The sequence below is a fragment of the Stenella coeruleoalba genome, assembly GCF_951394435.1.
Source record: "Stenella coeruleoalba genome assembly, chromosome: 8".
Lineage (NCBI taxonomy): Eukaryota > Metazoa > Chordata > Mammalia > Artiodactyla > Delphinidae > Stenella > Stenella coeruleoalba.
This window is the reverse complement of record NC_137154.1, coordinates 44,744,295-44,766,078: the sequence shown is the minus strand read 5'-3', so window position 1 is coordinate 44,766,078 and position 21,784 is coordinate 44,744,295. Positions and strand designations below refer to the sequence as shown.

The 21,784-nt window shown below is 43.8% G+C and overlaps 1 protein-coding gene across 5 annotated transcripts in view; it reads right to left on the bottom strand.

Moving 5' to 3' along the window:
- The window catches only part of IRAG1 (inositol 1,4,5-triphosphate receptor associated 1), a 177,851-nt gene that overhangs the window by 16,323 nt on the left and 139,744 nt on the right, over positions 1–21,784 (bottom strand). For all 5 annotated transcript variants that reach the window (XM_079929977.1, XM_079929978.1, XM_079929974.1 and 2 more), the window contains 7 exons: positions 18,227–18,257; positions 15,698–15,838; positions 15,080–15,211; positions 12,925–13,066; positions 5,370–5,419; positions 4,729–4,836; positions 2,994–3,058 (listed from right to left, as the gene is read on the bottom strand). In XM_079929977.1, the coding sequence (XP_079786103.1) occupies positions 2,994–3,058; positions 4,729–4,836; positions 5,370–5,419; positions 12,925–13,066; positions 15,080–15,211; positions 15,698–15,838; positions 18,227–18,257 (669 nt within the window). The remainder of the gene's footprint in view (positions 1–2,993; positions 3,059–4,728; positions 4,837–5,369; positions 5,420–12,924; positions 13,067–15,079; positions 15,212–15,697; positions 15,839–18,226; positions 18,258–21,784) is intronic.

The window sequence follows — 21,784 nt, the reverse complement described above, 5'->3', positions numbered from 1 at the left end:
ATATGACCTTCATGTTTAACTTTTAAAGTAAATTCCTAGAGGAAACATTTTCTAAGCCTCCGTCCCCCGACCCCCCATACCAAAACTGGGTTGCGTGATCATTTTCTTGTGTCTTACTCCCTTGGTAACCTGTACTTCCTTCTGATATCACCCATCACATTGTATTACAATAGGCTGTTTCCCATCTGTCTTTCCCATTATACTGCGAGCTCCTTGGGTGCATTCTAGGTGCCTGGCTCTTGGTTATTAATTGTTGAAGGAATGAAAAATGAAAGACTATGAATAAATAGCTTTTTCTACTTATGAAACTGTTCTTGAGACTTGTTCTATTTTAACCTTTAATACTAATTTTAAATATTACTCTCTCTATTTTTCTCTAAATCTACAGGTTCCTAGACCCTTGCTGAGGTGAAGAACAGGTTACTATGAAGTGACCTGCAAGAACAAGGTTCAGAATTCTCTCAAGTCATATTGGGAGTGCAGTCTGCAGTTAGGTATTTGCTTGTGAAGTATCCACAGGCATTATGATCTTCTCATCATCTTTCATGAGCTTAGCCAATTCCCTACCTGCTTAGTCACTGTATGCTTAGGGAAATGTGAGATCATTTAAATACAGCAATCTAGAAAGCAATGCATGTTAATGCATTATTTAATAATGCATTAATTTAATAATGCATTATTTAATGCATGTTAATGCATTAAATTATTTAATGCATGTTAATGCATTATTTAATAATGCATTATTTAATAATGCATAATGCATTATTTAATAATGCATAATGCATTATTTCTCTTTAACAGTATGGAAAAGGTGGCTAGAATCAACTGTATTTCTGTTAGAATGGAAGATACGAATTCATTTTCACTCACAGATTGTCTCATTGTCAGCCTCTTGGCAATCGATATTTTCAGTTCCGTAAATTTAGATGAAAATTACTTAGCATCTTTTAGAAATCCAGAGGGGGAAGCTGTTGTTAGTCTGAATCCCTCCTCCTTTGAACATCCCCTCCCCTTTTTGCAGCCATCTTCATAGGCTGGGTATATTCCCAACAGGCAAGTCAACTACAGCATGGGTAATGTATCATGGTGGTCTCTCTAAATAGCCCATAAGAATGAGCAGCAGACAGCTTCTTGCTTGACTTGCCTGAATCCTCACTCTGTCCCTATCTCTCCTGGTTCTAACCCCCTGGAATGGTGCTGCCACCTTTGATCCTCATTCGTTGCCACTCCTGATTCAGGGCTGCTGCCTGCTGTCCCCCATTTTGCACCTCGCCTGCTCCTACCAAGGAGAGTTCAGGTTCTTGATGACCTCCACTGCCTCAGATGGAAGGTCTCAGCAGGCCTGAGCATTCATTCTACAGAGTCCAGGTCCTGCCCCATCATGAGAGTCTGCTGGGGAGAGAGGGGACATGGATTTTCTGCCTTAACCTGCTCTGCAGGTCGACAGTTAGGAATGGAGCCTTGCTGGGAAAAAGGGGTTGGTGTGTCCAAAGGCAGGACTGGAAGGGAGAATTTCAGTGCGCTTCTCACTCAGGGTATCAGATGACCATTTCTGGAGAAATTCAGAGACCATGGACTAGACACTATGACTTTAGGGACTTGGTAAAATTCTGTAGCCTCGGTTACTTCCACGTGGTTGTTAGTTTGTCACCCCTTTACAATGTCCCTGTAGTGATCAAGAAAACAAAGAAACAAAGAAACAGACAAAAGCACCCTACACAACATGAAGAACTTGTTAGCTTTCCCCGGGGTGAGGTGGCAAAGTGAGGAATTGTCTCGCAAACGTCAAGATTAATGGGGGGAGAGTCACTGAACGACAGGTTGGTGCTTGCATATTCTGAGAGGTGAGGAAAACAGGCTGAGTCTGGGGGTGGGGAGCTGGGAGTTTGTCTGTACTAAAAAAGGGGCCCAACACAGACATTCCTTGCCAGGCCAAGCCAAACTATTCTAACATCAATGAAAAATGAAGGACTAAAGCTGTCTCAAGGCAAGGAAGAAGGAAGAATAGAGGTGTATGTTTTACCAAATGAGGAGAGACACGTGGGGAAAGTTCTGAGAGGTGGCAGCTGTGATCCAGATGTTTTCCAGCAAGCAAATGAAAGAACTGGAAAAGCAAGTTATAAACTCCTCTGAGTATGTAGAAATAGCCTGCCTTGCTTTGGTTGAGGATAAAAAGACTTGCAAATTGCATAGGTGCCTAGAAAAGGTAGGCGTAGCAGACACTGTTTGTTGCAAATTCAATACTCACTCTCCCTCCTACTTCCTAAAAGCAACGTGATTTTGCTCATGAGTTTACTCTTCTTCATGGAGCCATTTTGGTCAATGGGAAGCTGACACGCTCTTCCCATCTCTAGGGCATAGTTTAAGCCCATGATGACAATCTCATTCCTAAAGCCTGTGATTGGTTTAGAAAGGGAGCGTGTTCCAAATTTGCTAACAAGATAAGAAGGAAGACTGAAAAAAGATTTCTGAGTTCATTCCTAAGAAAGAAACATGGAAAGAGATGGTCCCTTTCTTCCTGTAGATGTTGTCATGTCTGGACGAAATACCTGGAAGTAGTAGCCATTTGCCACAAACCTGCTGATGAAGTCAACATACAAAGTGGGCAGAGAAAAGGAAATTGTAGAGGTTGAGCTGGGGCCTTGCTGTACCACATCTGGAAAAGCCTCATCTGTGGACCTACTATTTAAACCCCTTTGAGTTGGGGCTTTCTTGTATCTGTAGCCCAAAGGATCCCATTGACTAAAGAAGGCTTCTGTCCCCTCTGGGCTCTTCTGGGACGGAGGCACACTTGGACTCAGCTGCAGCATCTTCCTGGTCCAGGAATTTTGCAAACTGGGTCTGAAATCTTCGTGGGTCTCAGAGTCCCATTCATTTCCCCTAGAACTTAATTTGCTTTCCATCGCATTTGGGGAGTGAGGTTGGGAGGAAAGGTGAGTTGGGGAAATTTCCTCAGAGATCCCCAAAGTTAAGAGGAAAAGGGACATACTTACTTTTCCAAAAGTGCAGGCAGTGCTGAGGGGACAGGTGGGTTGCCTTTCCCATTGGGTGATTCTGACTGAATGGAAAACAGGAGACAGAGAATTGAGGATCAGCTAGGAAGGAAGAAGCCCGGGCCGACAGGTTTCCAATGATGCTGGGAAGGGTTGCTGCTGCTCTTCTTTCCTCTTCCCGCTCCCCAAGCTTTCTAATCTGCATCTGAGCTCAGGCACTGGCCCTTCCTCAGGCCTTCTCTGCCCTCCTTTCCTGGGTGTTCTTTCCCTCTGGGGCACAGGCAATGTGCACATTTTCCTTCTCCTCTTCCAAGTTTTCTTGAATAAGGGAAAGAGTTTACATATTGAGGCTCCATTCTGGAGGGGAGCCATCAGTTTCTCTCTATTCCCTGTTTACTGACTTGGACTAAATACCAGGGAGGCTCCTACCAAATGCAGGTCCCAAGGCCCCTGGGATGGATTCACACAAGCCCATCACTGCCCTCGAGATACAGTTCCAAGCACAACTCTCAGGAGATCCCTGCCGTTACTAAAAGCTCAAGGCATCAGAAATTTCTTTATAATAAATTCCCCAGGAATACCACATTGTTTTGCTGCAATGGATTCGGTTTAAACAATGGCTTTCAACTCTGCCTGCATGTTAGAATCGCCTGGGGGATATTTTCTTAAAGTACTGATCCAATCCACAATCTTGGGTTGGGGCCTAGGCATTGAATGTTTTAGAAGTACCCTATGTGATTTTAATGGATAGCCCTGATTGCTAACCCCTAGTCTAAAGGAATATATATATTTGGAAGCCACATTATACATTTAGTATAGAATGGGAAATAGTCCCTGTTAAAACCACTAACTAGCTCTCCTAAGAGTTTTAGGTAGGTTTAACCAGATTCACAAAGTTCTGGAATCTAGAAAATATTTTGTTTATAGGAATAGTCTTTGTTTTAAAAAAAAATTGAAGCAGATTTTTTTTTCTGATTATAAGTAATACATTCTTACTCTAGAAATATAGCGGCATCAAGAAAATTAAAATCACCTGTGATTTTACCATTGCCCAGAGATAACCATTATTAGTAGTTTTACTTACATTCTTTCAGAATTTTCTGTTTACACACAGAAAAACACTCTTTCTTAAACTGCAAAACACAGTTACGCAGTATATACTGGGGTTTTGCTTTTTGTTACTAATAAATTATGGACTTTTTTCATGTCGATAAATAAAGTTTTATATTTGAATCATATATTTAGCAGCTGCATAGAAACCCCTTATTGAGCTTTTCCTAATTTATTAAACCAATCTCTTATTAATGGGAATTCTGCTTATTTCCAATTTTTCAATGTTGTAAACAATGCTGCAATGAATCAAAGCAGGGTAACATTGGGTTTAAGAACTCAGGCTCTGGAATCAGAGGGCCTGGGGTTCAAAGCTCAGCTTACCAAGTACTCCATAATGCAATCTTCAGCTGCTTAAACCCACTGCAGAGTGGAGGGTTCTGGTTTAAGCATGAAAAGACATACACTTTGCAAGGAACACTCTCTGAGCTGCCAGCACCTTGCTCAAGGACACTGAGTCTTCTCAGGGCAGTATAAGACCTGGGGCCTGGTCTGTACTGAGGCTTCTGAACCCATAGCCCAGAATCTGTGCTTGGAATTTCCTCTCCTTGTTGACCCTACCCCATCCAGGTCACCCCCACAGTTGTGAGCCTGAGGCCCAGGAGGCAAGCATTATCATACTCACCAGGGCTGGTAAGGAGGGGATGGGAGATGAGCTGGGTGACGGGCCAGGCAGGTTCAGGATATTAAACTTGGGCACCACGGCAACGCTGACCCTCCGGCGGGGCATGTTCTGTGGGAAGAGAAGGGATCAGGCCCACTGTCATGGAGGGGGCAGCACCCAAAGTTCAGAAAGGCCTGGGAAATGCCTACTAATTCCAAATGCTGTGTTCAATGGATATCCTGGTTTTAGGGTAGTGATGGTGCTGGGGGTTGGTGTAGAGAGAGTGGCCAAAATTAACAAATTTTTTTTATTAGTGATGAGTGATTTCTCAACATGTTCTGATTTTAATTTCTCAGATCCTGAAGAGATGGAACAGAAATGATGCCCAGTCATTGGACAGTGTATGAAACCCTGGGTAGTGTATGAAAATGATCTATGGCAATACCAAAGTTTGTGCATCATTTCATGTTCATTAGAGATGGTGCAGTACTGGAAGCCACGAGCAAGGGAAGGTTGGAGGATGAGCTAGCAAGGTTCGGAAGCTGAATGAGAGACTCTGTCCAGAGGTTCTTTTGCACCTGTGGATCCAAGAATGACTGATTTCCTGGCTGACTGTGGAAACTTCTGTCTTTCTTTCCCCAGTATTCCTTGAACATGCATACCTTTCCCAGCGAGAGGGACATGGACCGTGCTGTGCGAGGGACCCCATCTTCTGCAGCAGGAGGGAACAGAGAAGAACCCAGGTTAGTTCTCAGAGTAGGCTCCAGCAGAAAGCAGATAGCAGAAACTAAGCCAAGGTATCTATGGGCCAGAACTGACCCTCAAGGGATGTCCCAAGGGCCTAGGTGCAGAGGTCACTGAATTTGACACTTGACCTTTTGAAACAATCATCTGCAGAGTGGGTTTTTTTTGGGACACAGCCTTCATCCTAACTCCTCTGGGCACTATGAGAATCCCTAGTCTTGCACCTCTGGTCTCCACCTCACACCACCACACGGTCTCTGGGTTATGCCGTGGAGAGTATGTGAAGATTCCTCGTAGCAATACCAGGGCTTATTGGGTCATTTCTTGCTCATTCAAGGAATGTACAGTCATGGAAATTATGAGCAAGGAAGGTGTGGTGTCAATAAAAAATGGAAACGTGTTGACAACAGTAATTTCAATATGTCATCTACAAAATAATTCAGAACAAAAGAAACTAGCACCCCTGGGTTTTCTTCTCCTTAGTACATATATTAAATAATATGTAAAATATGTAAAATTCATGTAAAATATTTAGCACCACACCTGGATAATACTACCACTAGAAAACACCAGTATGTGTAGAGAAAGGTTTTTGACAGCTCAATTCAGTTTGATTCAGTTTGACCAGTACCATCTAGTCTGTATAGCTGTCTATTCCTCATATTCATGTACTTTAGGTGTTTCTCTTGAAAAGCACATAACTCTTTTTCTTAATCTAATCTGAGGTTTTCTATTAACCAACAAGTCTAAGTTGTTTATATTTCTTGTGATTGATATATTTCTACCATCTCATTTTGTAGTTTATGTTTCCTTCATTAATTGCATTTTTTCTAACCTTCCCTCCCCCCCAAATTGGTTTGGAATTTATATATTTTAGTTGTACTCTTTAGTGTGCCCCCTTAAACTTTTAACATGTTACATGACATTAGATTTTAAATGAATCAAGATCTCTATCCTTTTCCTGAATCAACCTTAAAAAAAGATCACTCCTTTGAACTTAAATTATATTGTTTTTCAGTATTTTTTAAATTAATTAATTAATTAAATTTTGTTTTTGGCTGCCTTGGGTCTTCGTTGCTGCGCGTGGGCTTTCTCTAGTAGCGGCGAGTGGGGGGCCATTCTTCATTGCGGTGAGTGGGCTTCTCATTGCGGTGGCTTCTCTTGTCGCGGAGCATGGGCTCTAGGTGCATGGGCTTCAGTAGCTGTGGCATACGGACTCAGTAGTTGTGGCACATGGGCTCAGTAGTTGTGGCTCACGGGCTCTAGAGCACAGGCTCAGTAGTTGTGGCGCACAGGCTTAGTTACTCTGCAGCATGTGGGATCTTCCCCGACCAGGGCTCATACCCATGTCCCCTGCATTGGCAGGCGGATTCTTAACCACTGTGCCACAAGGGAAGTCCCTGTTTTTCAGTATTTTTATTTTACTTTGTTTTTGAAATCCCAAATTATGATGATTGTTGTTTTACACAGTGAATGCTTATTTAGATTCACCCACATGTTTACAAATGTCTTTGATCACCATCCCTTCTTGCTTCTGACTTTCTTTTGATCTCAATTTTATTTTTCCCTAAGCACATCCTTTAGTTGTTCTTTTAGCAAGGATCTGTGAGAGGTAAACTTTCTCAGTTGTTGCCATAAAATGTTTTTACAAAGCCCTCAAGCTTGTATGATAATTTAGTTGGTAGTATTATCTCCAGGTTGACAGTTATTTTCTCTCAGCTCTTTGGACAATACTTCATTGTCTCCTGGTCCTATTATTGGTCTTGGAAATTGCCATTCCTTTGTGAATAATCCGTCTTCTCTCTGGTTATTTTTAAGAACTGCACTTTGTCCTTGAGGTTCTAAAGTTTCTCTCTGATGTGTTTTTATTTCTTTTGCTTGGGAGTCTCTGTACTTCCTAAATGCAAGGATTCATGTCTTTCTTTAGTTCTGGAAAATTCTCAGATCCTGGGAAATTCCTTTGAATATTTTCTCTCCCTTATTCTCTCATTATGGATCTCCTAATAAAAGTATTTCGAAGTTTCTCATTCTATATCCCGTATCACATTTCTTTCATATTTAAATTAATTTATCCCTCTGAACTGAATTTTGGGTGACTTCTTCAAATCTGTCTTCTAGTTGACAAATTTTTTCCTCAACTGTTCCTAATCTGATGTAAATGTTGTACCAATCAGGATAAGCTAGGCTATGCTACAATAATAAACAACCCCAAAGCCTTAGTGGGTTATAACAACTAAGATTTATTTCTTGCTTTTGCTACATGTCCATTTGCTTATGAGTTGGCAGCAGGCTCTGCTCTGCATCCCCTCACTCAAGACTCAGGCTGATGGAGCTTCTACTATTTTGGAGCAGTGATGGCTGTCATGTCTGGAGAAAGAAACATAAGGCAAATGGCACACTAGTTCTTACGGACCTCAGCTCAAATGCGACACATGTCTCTCCACTGACATTTAATGCCAAATCACATGGCCTCACCTAACTTCAAGGGGATGGAGAAGAAGTGTGCCCATCTGAATGGGCACATTCAGGAGGAGGAGATCTGAATATTGAGGAATAGCTTCAATTCTAATAACTACCACTCCTAAACAACTGAGTTTTTCATTTCCACGCCTCTATTCTTCATTTCTAGGATTCTATTTTATTCTTTTTTTGACGGTTGTACTCTTCTATTCTCATATTTCTGATTTGTTCTTTTATGCCTTTAATAATTTTACCCATATCTTTAAAAAATGTATCAGGTTGTTTTATTATCTGCTATCTTTAGCATATAATCCTGTGGTTTGGGTGTCTGATGATTCTTGCTTGTGGTAGATTGTTTTCCTATTTTATAATTCTATATTGTAAACTCATCTTCTGTGAAGCTTTACTTAGAGGATCCTGTGTCTCCTGGGCGCAGGGTGTGTCTCTCCAGAGCGACTTATGTTTGTTTCCGCGGTGTTCCTAGCAGCACCATTGTGATGTTCTTTTCAGAGTCTCTGCATATTGCATCATCACTTTTGTTATGGCATGTACTTTGTGGGCATGCACTTTTCCTATGAGGAAGGAGAAAGTGTTTTTTTCTTACTAGAGCCCAGGGTGAAACAGACAAGCTTCCTTGATTTGTTCCATTGTGAGTTGGTGAGTATTCCACAGACGCAGTCCTTGGAAAGTCTTAACTTTCTATGGGAGGCTCAGAGTCAACTCTCTGCCTTGGGTGTCCGAGGCCTCATCTCAGATTGCATGTGAGTGCAAAAGCCCAGAGCCCAGATAGCTGAGGCTGACTCTTATCCTCAAGGAAAGCTGCAGGGTCAGCTTGGTTTCAGTTCTCTTTTCTTTTCTTGTATCTGAGTATTTCAATTTCTTTTCTTGTGGAGTCAGCTATTCTTTTAGACTAATGTTTGCTTCACTTTATCCAGCAGAAATTTCTAAGTATTTGTAGTCAAAGGATTTTCAAGTTTTCCTGTCAGCCAAAACAGCAGAACCAGAAAATATTCTTTGTGTATGAAGAGTTCATACAGTTAATAAAATACCAATGTCACAAGTGGGCAAAGAATTAGAGAATTTACGCAAGTAGAAATACAAATGCCCAAGAAACATTTGAAAAGGTCAAGAAATACAAATTAAAACTATGGGAAGAGATACGACATTGGCCCATCAAAGTCAAAAATATTTTCAAAAAGAAAAGCCAAGAATGTCCACGGCACAATGAATTGAGCATCACCGTTACCCATTAAATGGAAATATCAATGGGTTATTTGGAAATAATTTGCTTTAAGAGCCTTATATGACATATATACACTAATATGTATAAAATAGATAACTAATAAGAACCTGCTGTATAAAGAAAAAAAAAGATTAGTGACATAAACTCTGAATCTGTCTGTCATCAGAATTCCCCGTTAAAATGCAAATCCACCTGATAGAGGGAATGATTGTTCTTTATTAATTACAGAAAACTGAGCATATATTAGTTTGTCACCATTAAATATAGAGAGCAAATATACAAGGAATTGAACACAAAACTGGGGCATTTTTTACAGTAGAACGGACAAAGGTAAGATTTCAGGGATATATTTCAGTCAAGGGACAGCATGAGGGTCTCTAAGTGGGAAAAGATGCCTTGAGAACAAACCTCACTTGTTTCCCATTTTTTAAAGGTAAACCTGGAGTACTATGACTAGAGAGAATCTATGAGATATTTATATTGACTCTTGATTAATTTCTTCTAAAAGCTAGGCATTGCAATGACACTACTTTATTGATGATTCTGGTCACAACTCCTGTCAACTGAAGTTTGTGTTTTTTTCCCTCTCTGGATATTTGGTAAAACTGACTTTTCCCCTAAAGCTCCCCAGTGACTATTCAATTCTCTGTTTCAGTTTGTTTAATAAAGATCTTATTTATACAGAAAAAAAAAGAGCCTTCTACATATTCCTTTCCCCTGAGCTAGTATTTACACTTCTGGAAATCTACCTTAAGGAAATAATCCAAAATGCAGGCAATCAGCATGTTTCATATTCAGAAAAAAAAAATAGATTATTTTTTCTTCTGAATGTGTATCATCTTTCTTGAAATCAGAGATTTTTTTTTTTCACTGTAGTCTTCAGGCACAGACAAAGACTGCATATATGACAAAGAAGTCATATAAAAGCTTAAAGAACAACCACCATCAGGGAATGGTCACAGAGTATCTGATGGGCACATCTGGCCCCTCTGCACCAGCCCAAGCTGAGGTGTAGCTTGGAAAAACAGTGGAGTGGGAACAGATGTGTGAAAACTACCCATTCACCGTTCAACACTCCACTACCGGCTCCCATCTGATTGTAAGCACTTTCTCAGGCCCCCAGACTGAACGTGGGACTCTGCCATGTACGCCCATAAAATCTGCTTACATCTATCACAGCACTGCTTACACTGCCTTGCCCTCACCACAGGCTGGGAACTCCTCTGGGTCGGGGGCTGGGTACACTTCACCTCTGTATTCCAGTATCACGTGGGCACACCGGAGATGCTCAATAAACACCTGTAGAATGAATGGATGAGACTCACGGGCAACTGTGCTCTTTCCATAAATCATGGGTAAGGTGGTTCACAGGAGACCCTGCACCTTGCAGGACAATACTGTAAGAGTGCACGTGTTAGGATTTCTTTGGTGGTAGCTTCTCCAACTTCCAACACTGACAGAGAGAGATTTCTTAGAGGCCCAGATGCATGTGGGTCAGGAGCCTTGCTGCCAAGACCAAAGCAGACGGTCTGGAGCATGTGTACGCTGCCTTTGGACCCTGGGAAGCGTCACTGATATTCCCCAGGAAACTTGTGAAACCTCCTGTTTATAAAGGTTTCTCCATCTGTTATACTTTGTGTACTTTCCCTCCTTCTGCTCTTGGTAACACGGATGTTTGCATTCCAACAGGGATTCCTGTTGCTAAAAGGTCTGTCTTCTCCTGCTAACACCACACCTCATCAGCCAGAGCCCAAACCCTGGCAAGCTCCCAAGGAGAGATACTGGTCCACAGCACCGTCCTCCTCCTCCTGGACTGCAGCAGAGCCTCCTAACGCGTCTCTCCATCCCTCAATGTCCACACTCTCCTAATGCATCGTCCACTCTGAAGTCAGCAATCTTCTAAAAATAAAATCTGACTATGTCAGCTGGTGTAAACCCACCGGGGTCTCCTCACTGCCTGGAGGACAAAGACCCAGATTGTTCACAGGGCTTGGCATGTGGCCCTGGTCTAACAAGTCTTACCTTCAACATGTCATTGTCACGCTCCAACACCCCAAACCACAGCAGACTGTTTGTTTCATAGTCTTCTCAGCCCAACCTCCACGCCTTTGTACATGCTATTTCCTCCACTTGGGGTGTATTTCCCCCTTTAGCCTGGAGAACTCCTACTTTTACTTTAAAACACTGCAACTCTCCTACTGTATAGCACAGGGAACTATATTCAATAGTCTGTGATACAATGTTCACTGCAGCACTATTTACAATAGCCAGGACATGGAAGCAACCTAAATGTCCATCGACAGATGAATAGATGAAGAAGATGTGGCACATATATACAATGGAATATTACTCGGCCATAAAAAGGAACGAAATTGAGTTATTTGTAGTGAGGTGGATGGACCTAGAGTCTGTCATACCGAGTGAGCTAAGTCAGAAAGAGAAAAACAAATACCGTATGCTAACACATATATATGGAATCTAAAAAAAAAACAACAAAAACAGGTCAGGAAGAACCTAGGGGCAGGACAGGAATAAAGACGCAGACGTAGAGAATGGACTTGAGGACACGGGTAGGGGGAAGCGTAAGCTGGGAAGAAGTGAGAGAGTGGCATGGACATATATACACTACCAAATGTAAAACCGGTAGCTAGTGGGAAGCAGCTGCATAGCACAGGGAGATCAGCTTGGTGCTTTGTGACCACCTAGAGGGGTGGGATAGGGAAGGTGGGAAGGAGACGCAAGAGGGAAGAGATATGGGGATATATGTATATGTATAGCTGATTCACTTTGTTATAAAGCAGAAACTAACACACCATTGTAAAGCAATTATACTCCAATAAAGATGTTAAAAAAATTATAAATAAATAAATAACAATGATATTCTCCTGAAAAAAAAAAGTCTGTGATAGACCATAACAGAAAAGAATATGAAAAGGAATGTATATATATGTATAACTGAGTCACTTTGCTGTACAGCAGTAATTAACACAACATTGTAAATCAACTATACTTCAATAAAAAACAAAACAAAACAAAACAAAACCACAGCAACTCAATATCAAGTGGAACCAGATGGCCCTTCCTCTGTGCTTCTATAGCAATCTGTATAGAACTTCTTTTAAAAAGAGTATTTCTTTAAAGCATTTGTCTTGCCCACGAGTCTAAAAGTTATCTCAGCAGTATTTCCTTTACCCAGGTTCTCACTCCACCCCTCTGCCCAGACTCCGTCTCTCACCTGCATTACTATAATAGTCGCTTTGTGGGTTTCCCTGTCTCTGGCTTTACCCCAGTAATGTAATTGCCACATCACTGCCAGAGGGAATCTTCTAAACTATATGATCATGTCATTTCCCTGATTAAAATCTTTGGTTGGATCCCTAATGCTTTCCAGGATAAAGTGCAATTTCCTTAGCATGTGCTGCCCAAAGTGGGGACCCCAAAGCACAAAGGTTGTAAGGTTTGGGGTGTGCCACTCTCACAAAGGAGGTTGAATTCTTGCAGCCTATGGGCTTTGCATTAGTGATCAGTTTCTCTGGTTACTTTTATTAGGAGTTGCTTGGGGGCCATTCATGCTTTCTGGTTCCAGGCCCCCAAGCTCACAGGAACAGTGACTGTGAGGCCCTGTGGGCAGCATTGGGCCAGGCAGCAAGCTTTGCTCACCCTAACACAGGTCCTGGGGCTGTCCCATAGGTATGATGTTAGCCTGGATCCATCAGGGACCCAATATTACAGGGCCAAGGTCAGGGGTGGGCAGGAACCCAGTTTCTTACCAGAGGGACCACAGCTGCGGCTTGAATTCTGATTTGCAAGTTTTTTAAACTCCATGAGCTCTGCATGGTCCTTCTCATATGTCCTCTTCAGGTTCTCCACATACTGCATCATCACTTCTGTTGCTTTCGACATGCGCTTTTCCTGCAGGGAAGAAGAGTGTGAACACACTGGGCATTTGGATGAAAAGCTCATCAGCACTGTTTGCTCTGAGCCAAGCTCTGGGCTGGGGGACTTGAAAGGATACAAGGACCAATCAGACGTGACTCTGCCCTCTAAGAGTTTGCTGTCGGGGATGTGAGTTGAGACAGGGGCTCAGGCACCTGCACTCAGGGATAACAAGGACGAGCCCAGCCACAAAGCCTCAGGAGATGAGAGGGAGCAGAGTCATCTCTGCTTGCAGAGAATGGGTCAGGGGAGGCTTCTTGAGACGGAGTGAAGTGCTGTAGCGTCTGGGCACATAGCTATGGGCAGGAGAGACAAAGAGCATTAGCCAGGGAACTCCAAGAGCCAAGGTCCAGAGGCAGGACATCACAAGGCTTCTATCGAGGTGAGGATTTCCCCTCAGACAGGATCCTTTGCAGAGTGAAAGGGGATGCCATCACGAATTATGCTGGGACAATAAACATATACCAGAATTGTCTGGAAAGCCAGGAAAGCACAGGTCATCCTACTCATGTAGGAATCAGCAAATGGCTGGGTTTGTTCGCAAGAAGAAAAGGTGAGTTAGGGCTGGGTTGTGAAGGACCTTGAATGCTAGACTAAGGAATTTGGACTTATTCTGAAGGAAGAGGGGAGCCATCGAATGTCTTAAAGTAAGGGAGTGTCATAATCAGGTCGCCGGTGGAGACTGGACTGAAGGGTGTGAGACTGGTGGCAGCAAGAGCAACAAGAGAAGAGAGGATGAGTGCCTGAACCAGTCCAGTGGAACCAGAGAAGACAGTGAGGACAGAGACACGGAAGCCACTTGGAGAAGGGTGAAGGCTGGAGTGAGCCGTGCGTGGGCTGAGAAACACTTTCACGAGGGCTGTGCAAAATGGGGAAGAGTCTTCTCTACTGACACCCCGTGGATCCCTCAGAGATCCTTGCCCGCGGCCTGCCTGTCCACAGAGGGACACGCTCAGTGACTGTCCCCTGGACAAAGTCCCCACAGCCCTGAGCTGAGACCAGCCACTTCCCTAAAGCCCTCCCTTTGTTGCTGCTCCCAGCTGGAGTGGCTTCCTGGGTGCTGCTGCTGAGTTGGGTGCCCTTTCGCCGGAAGCACACGGGTGGGACAGCCCCGTGGCTTGTCCTTCCTTCATTCTATGAGAACTGCCCAGGGCTGGGCCCCAGGAACACCCCTGTCATGCAAACCACGCAGCAGGACATGGGTCCACAGTGACAGCAACAGTGATAACGACATCCAGGTGCTTTACATGTGGCACAGTGCCCTGTATGGCAGGTACTGTCAGCATCCGCATTTTACGGTTGGAGAAGCTGGAGCACAGAGGCCCAAGGCCACACAGTGAATCCTTGTGGAGCCAGGATGAGAACTCAGGCGGTCTGACCCCACAACACCATGCTGGATCAGGGTGGCACCCTGAGTGCCTCATGACTTCAAAGTGGCTGCGAGGGGGCCAGACTTGGGCCTGCACCCCAGCTTTGCCCCACGCTAGTGCTATTACCTTTCTGAGACTTCACGTCTTCATCAGGGGATAAGATTACTTACTTTACAGAGTTGCTGGGAGGATTAATGAAACAAAGCAGTTTTTCCTAAAGCACATTTTGCCAAATACTAGTTCCCTGGGAGTTGAATAGGTATTTTGTGGGAACAAGAAGGGGGAAGCGATTCTTTACTCAAATACATTTGAGAAATACGTCGGTAATGTTAAACAGACTTTTTCATTACAGGACTTCTCAAAGCCTTGCTTATGCCAACATACATTAGAAGTCTCCAAGAAAGGAAGGTAGTATGCAGCAGTTCTCAAAGGTAGGTATCCACAGAAAGCTTTTACTGGGGAGCACCTCAAGAATATAGTGGTCCATCAAAAATACACTGAGACGACTACGATTATGGACGTAGGATGTCTGGCACAGAGGAAGCCATCCATAAGCAGTATCTGTAGTTGCCACTGCTTACATCCCTGCTCCAGTTACTGCAGACAGAGCAGAGCTCACCTGGCGGACGGCCCCCACCATCTCGGCTCGGCTGGAGAGGCGGGCAGCCAGGCGGTGCAGGACAGCGATGTCCTCCAGCAGCTTCTGGTAGGTCTCCCGGTGCTCACAGTGGTGCCAGAGTGAAGCTGAGGACTGAGGAGGGAGAAGGAACATCACATGGGGTCCTCACAGACCAAGACTTGACCAGGGCTGTCACAAGACGAGCCCTGGCCCCATCCTGGCCGAGAGGAGGGGCCTCGGCAGGGCCCAGGCGATGGCTACTTCTGGGATTGGAGAAGCCCAATGTGGACACTCTGTAGCTGGCTGGCCTGAAGGAAGGGAATCACTTCCAGGTCTCTGGTCCCCAGGGTGCTCCCTTTGCCATCCCAGGTCATCCAGCCCCCTCCTGAGAGGCTGCCAAGGGCTCAGAGGCCTTAACCACAGCCCTGAGGTAACCAAGCCTTTGGGATCTCGGCCTCAGCTCCGCCCAGCTCTGAGGAAGACGGCCTGGCTCAGGGCCTTGGCCCCATTTCTCACTTCAGGAGACTCTACTTGGTGACTGAGAAAAGCAGGAGACCCGGCACAGCCCTTGGGGAAAGTGTCTCCTGCAAGGATTCCCCAATCAGGCTCCACAATTACCGTAATGGAAGCTTTGAAGTGTTCCAGTTCCTTCTCTGTGTTCTCCTCTGTCAGGTTGCGTTCCCTTTCCGCCTGGTTAATTCTAGATTCTAGGGTGTAGCTGTCATTTCTAAAGGCCAAGGACAGTTGTACAAACACGTTCTGTTGGGAACAAGAGTGTTGGAGAGGTGCTAGGAGGAGTTAGTGCTGGGAGCAAGGCTGCTGGTGGAGTTTTTGCTCAAGGATTTTAAATCAGCTCCTGGAACCAGCCCCCAAAGCAGCCAAGAACAAGTGAAACTCTCCCTTAATGAAGTAAACTGCACAAAAGATGGCGAAATAGTAACCTGAGGTCCAGGCTAGGGCCTTCCCAGGACCAGAAGACCAAACACATTTTACTGAAAGAGAATAAGAGAATAACACTTTGCTTTTTCTGAATGTCAAGAAAATAACATCCTGTATATGGGTTTAGATAAACTCAGGCCAACACAGCTGGTTGCGAAAGCAGTTTGGACTCGTGCCAGGATTTATGGCATGCAGGTTCTGGAGATTTCACATGAAACCACTGTATTTAAAGAAACCCCACTTGAGATGTAGGCCTGTTGACTCAGAGCAAACCTCAACCAGCATCTTATCTGAATATTCCAAATCCTACGCTGAAAGCAGCTTTTACAAGCTGCCAGGAGATTAAACAAAGCCAAGTATGATCCTGTTAGGAGAAGCTTTCTGGAACAAATATTCCATGCCAAAAATGCAGCCTGCATGAATGAACTTTGAAAGGTGGTGTTGATCAGACATGGAATTCCTGGTCTAATAGGAAACTACTGGGGAGGAGAAATAGACAGATGGACTCTACACAGGAAGGAAGCAGTGGCCTTCATTTTTACAGCCCTCATTTACCTTGCCTGTGTCAAGTGGTAGAAGATTTACACCCTTAGGGTGAGTTGACTCTGCCTGAGCATCTGAAGTTCATGTAACATGGCCCACGGCGGGCAGACATCTCCAGACGGAGAACTGAAGACCCTGAACTGCTCGATGATGATGATGATGAGGGCCACATTGAAAGCTACTCCCTGTTGAGTATCTGCTATACGCCAGCACTGGCAGGAGTTTTACGCACCTTAGCTTGTTTAATCCCTCAACAATCCTCTGCCATAGGAACTGTTATGTCCACTTTATGGGTAAAGAGACCGAGAGCAGAGAGGTCATTAACTTGTTCAAGGTGTCACAAGGGAGTAGCAGAGCCAGAATTCAGCCTCAGACGATTTTATTCCAAAGCCTGTGCTCCTCTCACCATGCTGAGCACAGACTGTGTCAGCACACACCTGAGGACAGGAGCGCACCCTTAACCAAAGTGCCCGCGGCCATCACCACCAGCGTCAGTGGGTGGGGATTCTCTGTCTTGCCCAAGCCTCAGTCAAGTTTATCAATAATGCTCAATATTTAGTTCTCTATAACTGGGTTATCCCCTTAATGGCAGTGATATAAAGAGCCCTGAAGTCAGTCAGAACACTTGACTCCAAATGCTGATTCTGCTAAGCACTGGGTCTGGGATCTCAGATAACTTATTTAATCCCTCAGTTTCCTCCTTTGTTCTGCTACCTGCTCTACCTGTTTCTCAGAGCTGATGGGGGGGTCAGCTGAAAGGATGGATATGTGTGTGCCAAAGACTGTGAGTTCTATGTCTGTGTGCCAGGTAATTGTTACTATCTGTGCCAGATATTTTACACAGTCCATCTCCCTGTGCTTATGTGGTCCACCGGGTCTCAGTAAGTGTATGTTCGTTTTCTTGTTATCAAGGGTAAACTGTAAAGTCTTCCATCCTCCCAACCCGGAGTGAAGTATTCTGGAATCATCCATGTTCTTGCTCCCTTCCTTCTATCAATTCCAATGTAATTGTCATGGAAACAAACTACTGCTGGTGCCGGAGGTCCTCACTGTCTCACCTCCGATGCATTCTCTTTGACCATGTACCCCTTCGACAGAACGAAATGCAAATTCCTCTCAGCTCACTCACCAGCCCCATTGGGACAGCTTCTCTACAGAGACAAGGAGGCCCCGAGGAGAATCATGGGAGAATCAGGGAAGGTGGGAGAGCTGACAGCATAGCCACCACCTTGGCTGAGCTGGCTTCCTTACGTCTGAAACCCTCAGAAGGAAAGCACCTTCTTCCTCCAGATCAAAGTCTGAAACATGAAATCTGACCATCTTTTAATAATTTTGAAATAAATTTGATTCAGTTCTGCAGCCTCCCAGCTGCTCTGTGTATCTAAGTCATACTTTTAAAGAAAACAAACAACCGTTGAAGAAATGTGGAACTTCCAGCTACTGTCTCACCCCTGACGAAATTCGTCAAAATCTTCCATTAACTGGAGTGGTGGTCGGGGGCTTGGTAGCTCAACAGTGCTGATCACGATGCCCATATTCCCCCCATGGCCACTCATTCTCATGTTTGTATAAAAATGTCAGGAGCAGAGGCTGGAGAAGGAAATGTTCTGAATGAACCCACTCAAGCCCAAGTATTCAATTTCATAAAACGCTGGAGTTACTTACCTCAACTTCCTTTTCAGTGAGTGGAGGGGCACTGTGAAAAAGAAAAGACATGCAAATGAACTTTATCCAACCTTTGAAATAAACCAAAAGGTGCCTTTGAACAGCACGCAGACCAGGTGTTTCCAGGAATTAGAGTAAGCAGGGCTGGCGAGATGGAAAAGATGCAGGGTACCCTTTGTGTGAGTTCTGTAACCCGTGAGATATTCGCCAAGATAGTGACTCCTGCAGAGGAAGTATGGCGGAAACTATTAGATCCTGGGGTCAGTGCTCCACCAGTGCCTCTACTAAGTGTGACTTTGGATGAGTTATTTAATCTAAGTTATTTAATCGCATCTGTCAATTGGGAATAATATCTACCTTGCAGGAGTCTTATAAGGAATATATATACGTATGTATAAATGTGTATATGTATGTGTCTATGTTCACCTATATATGACATCCACACGTGTATGTATGTGTATATATCTGTACATATGTGTATATTCATATGACATCCACACTCAGCAGGCACTCAGGAGATGTTTATTATTATGACTAACTCACAGGCATGCTGTGAGGACTTAATGAAAGACTATACAAGCTATATATTTCATAAGTTGTATACATCTGAACAGCCATTATAATTTTTCTGGGGCTGCCCAAGTCTGCAAAGCCTGACCCTCCTCCTGCCTCTGAGGGGTGTGACAAGGGTGCATGTGAGCCAGAGGATAGACGGTAGGGAAGAGTGGCCAGAGCTCTTCTCCACAGCAAGAGCCTCTTCTGATGGCTGGAATCAGAGTTCGGCCAAGAGAGCCCCAGCTGGTGCAGAGGGTGCGGTTCCCACAGCGAGCATCCTCCGCTCTGCACCCTTGCTCGGCTGCTGCTCTGGCTGGTGACTAAAGCAAGCCCTGCTCTGAAACCCGGACGACGTAAATAACGCACCGGGCCCTTTCCTGTGCTGGGGTGGGAGAACGGGGAGGAGTCCTACTGGCGTCACAGGACTTGGCAACCAGCATGCCATCGATAAGGTTCTCAGGAAACACAGCTTCCTCCCTTTGACGGGTGTGGAGGGACCCCGAGAGCAAAGGTAGGGGTCAGCAATCTCTGCAAGGGGTTGGTTCTCACCCCTGAAAAGGGACTATGAGAACCTTCCTGTCAGGATAAGGCAACAAGACCCCATGGCCATCAAGTCAGCAGAGTACAGAGCACGAGATAAACAAGTGCAAAGCTGTTTGAGGCTTGCAGTTCTGGCCACAGGCCCACCCGTCAGGCCCTTTCCTCTGGGGGCCAGCCAACACAATCTCAGCTGTCATATAGGACATGCACATCTTGCTTAAGTGGGTTATCAAACTCACTAAGCTTGCGTTTGATTCCTGGCTTTGTTTGGATATTACGTGAAAATTACGTTTTCATCGATTATTAACCAAACTTACTTTTCTACCTTGATTACTCACGTTCTGCTTTTTTGCTATAGAACGCATTTTTGAAAAATGTAGAAGGCCCTGAGGACCCAGGGAGGTGTGGTTTAGGTAAAGAAGCCACATGACAAGGTCAGCTCCTGAAGCAGAGAGCTATGCCTCATGAACTGGCACAGGCAGGGAGGGGCAGAGCCATTACCCTCCAAAAAGGTGGAGGCCTAGCAGGTGACGTACAAGGAGACCACTCTGGATGTGCCTCAGAATTCAAACTGCCTTAATAGGGCTTAGAATAAAATCAAAGGCCTCTGCGAACTGGCCCCTACCGGATTCTTCCCACTCTTCAGCCACATTCGCCATTCTGCTCTTCAAACACACTTACGTTGTTGTGGCCCCAGGGCCTTTGCATTTACTGTTCTTTCCTTTTTCTCATGCTCTTACATTTGCAATTCAGTAGTTTTTAGTATATTCATAAAATTGTACAACCATCATTACAGTCAATCTTAGAACTTTTTAATCCTCCCAAAAAGGAACCCTATACCAATTAGTGGTCACTCCCCCAATCCCCAGCCCTATACAATGACTAATCTACTTTGTCTCTGTGGATTTCCCTATTGTGGGTATTTCATATAAATGGAATCATACAACACATGACTGATTTCTTTCACTTAGCAAAATGTTTTTGAGGTTCATCCATCTGGTATCATATAAAAGTATTTCATTTTTATGGCTGAATAATATTCCATTTTACGGATATATCCGATTTTATTTATTTATTAGCTGATGGACATTTGGTTTGTCTCCATTTTTAACTATTATGAAAATGCTTGTTATTGAACATTCACATACAAGTTTTTGTGTGGACATATATTTTCATTTCTCTTTGTTATATACCTAGGAGTGGAATTGCTGGGCCATACAATAACTGTATGTTTAACTTTTTTTTTTTTTTTTTTTTGCGGTACGTGGACCTCTCACTGCCGTGGCCTTTCCCACCACGCTCCGGATGCGCAGGCCCAGCAGCCACGGCTCACAGGCCTAGCCGCTCCGCGGCATGTGGGATCTTCCTGGACCGGGGCACGAACCCGCGCCCCCTGCATCGGCAGGCGGACTCCCAACCACTGCGCCACCAGGGAAGCCCTGTTTAACTTTTTGATGAACTGTTATTCCAAAGTGGCTGCACCATTTTACTGAGAATTTCAATTCCTCCATATCCTCACCAACATTTGTTATTTCCCATCTTTTTTATTAAAACCATTCTAGGGATATAAAATTATATCTCATTTTAATCATTTATGAAAAATGATAAATCATCCATTTAATGAATTTATCATTTATTATTCATGATAAACCACTTGAATTTGCATTTCCCTAATTACTACTGATGCTGAGCATCCTTTCATGTGCTCATTGACCCCCATATATATTCTTTGAAGAAATGTCTATTTAAATCTTCTGCCCACTTAAAAAAATTAGTTGTCAACACTACTCAGCCATAAAAAAGAATTGAAATTTTGCCATTTGCAGCAACATGGATGGACGTGGAGGGTATTATGCTAAGTGAAATAAGTCAGACAGAGAAAGAAAAATACTGTATGATACCACTTATGTGGAATCTAAAAAAATACAACAAACTAGTGAATATAACAAAAGAAGAAGCCGACTCACAGATATAGAGAAGAAACTAGTGGTTACCAGTTGGGGGGCAGGTGGGGAGGGGCAAGATAGGAGTAGGGGATTAAGAGGTACAAACTATTATGTATAAAATAATCTATAAGGATATATTGTACAACACAGGGAATATAGCCAATATTTTATGATAACTATAAATGGAATATAATCTTTAAAAATTGTGAACACTCTGTTGTATATCTGTAACATATAATACTGTACATCAACCTCACTTCAATTAAAAAATTTTAAAATTAGTTGTTTTTTTATCGAGTTATAAGAGTTCTTCAAAGATATATTATAGAAACAAGTCCCTTATCATATATGTGCTTTGCAAATATTTCCTCCCATTCTGGGGGCTGTCTTTTCACTTTCTTGATGGCATTGTTCACCTATGAACCCCACCTGCTCCTCTTTGAGTTCGAACCACCTCACCTGGCCCTTTATTATTCTTTTTGTTTTGGGTGCATTAGCCCTGTCTGAACTATTGGAC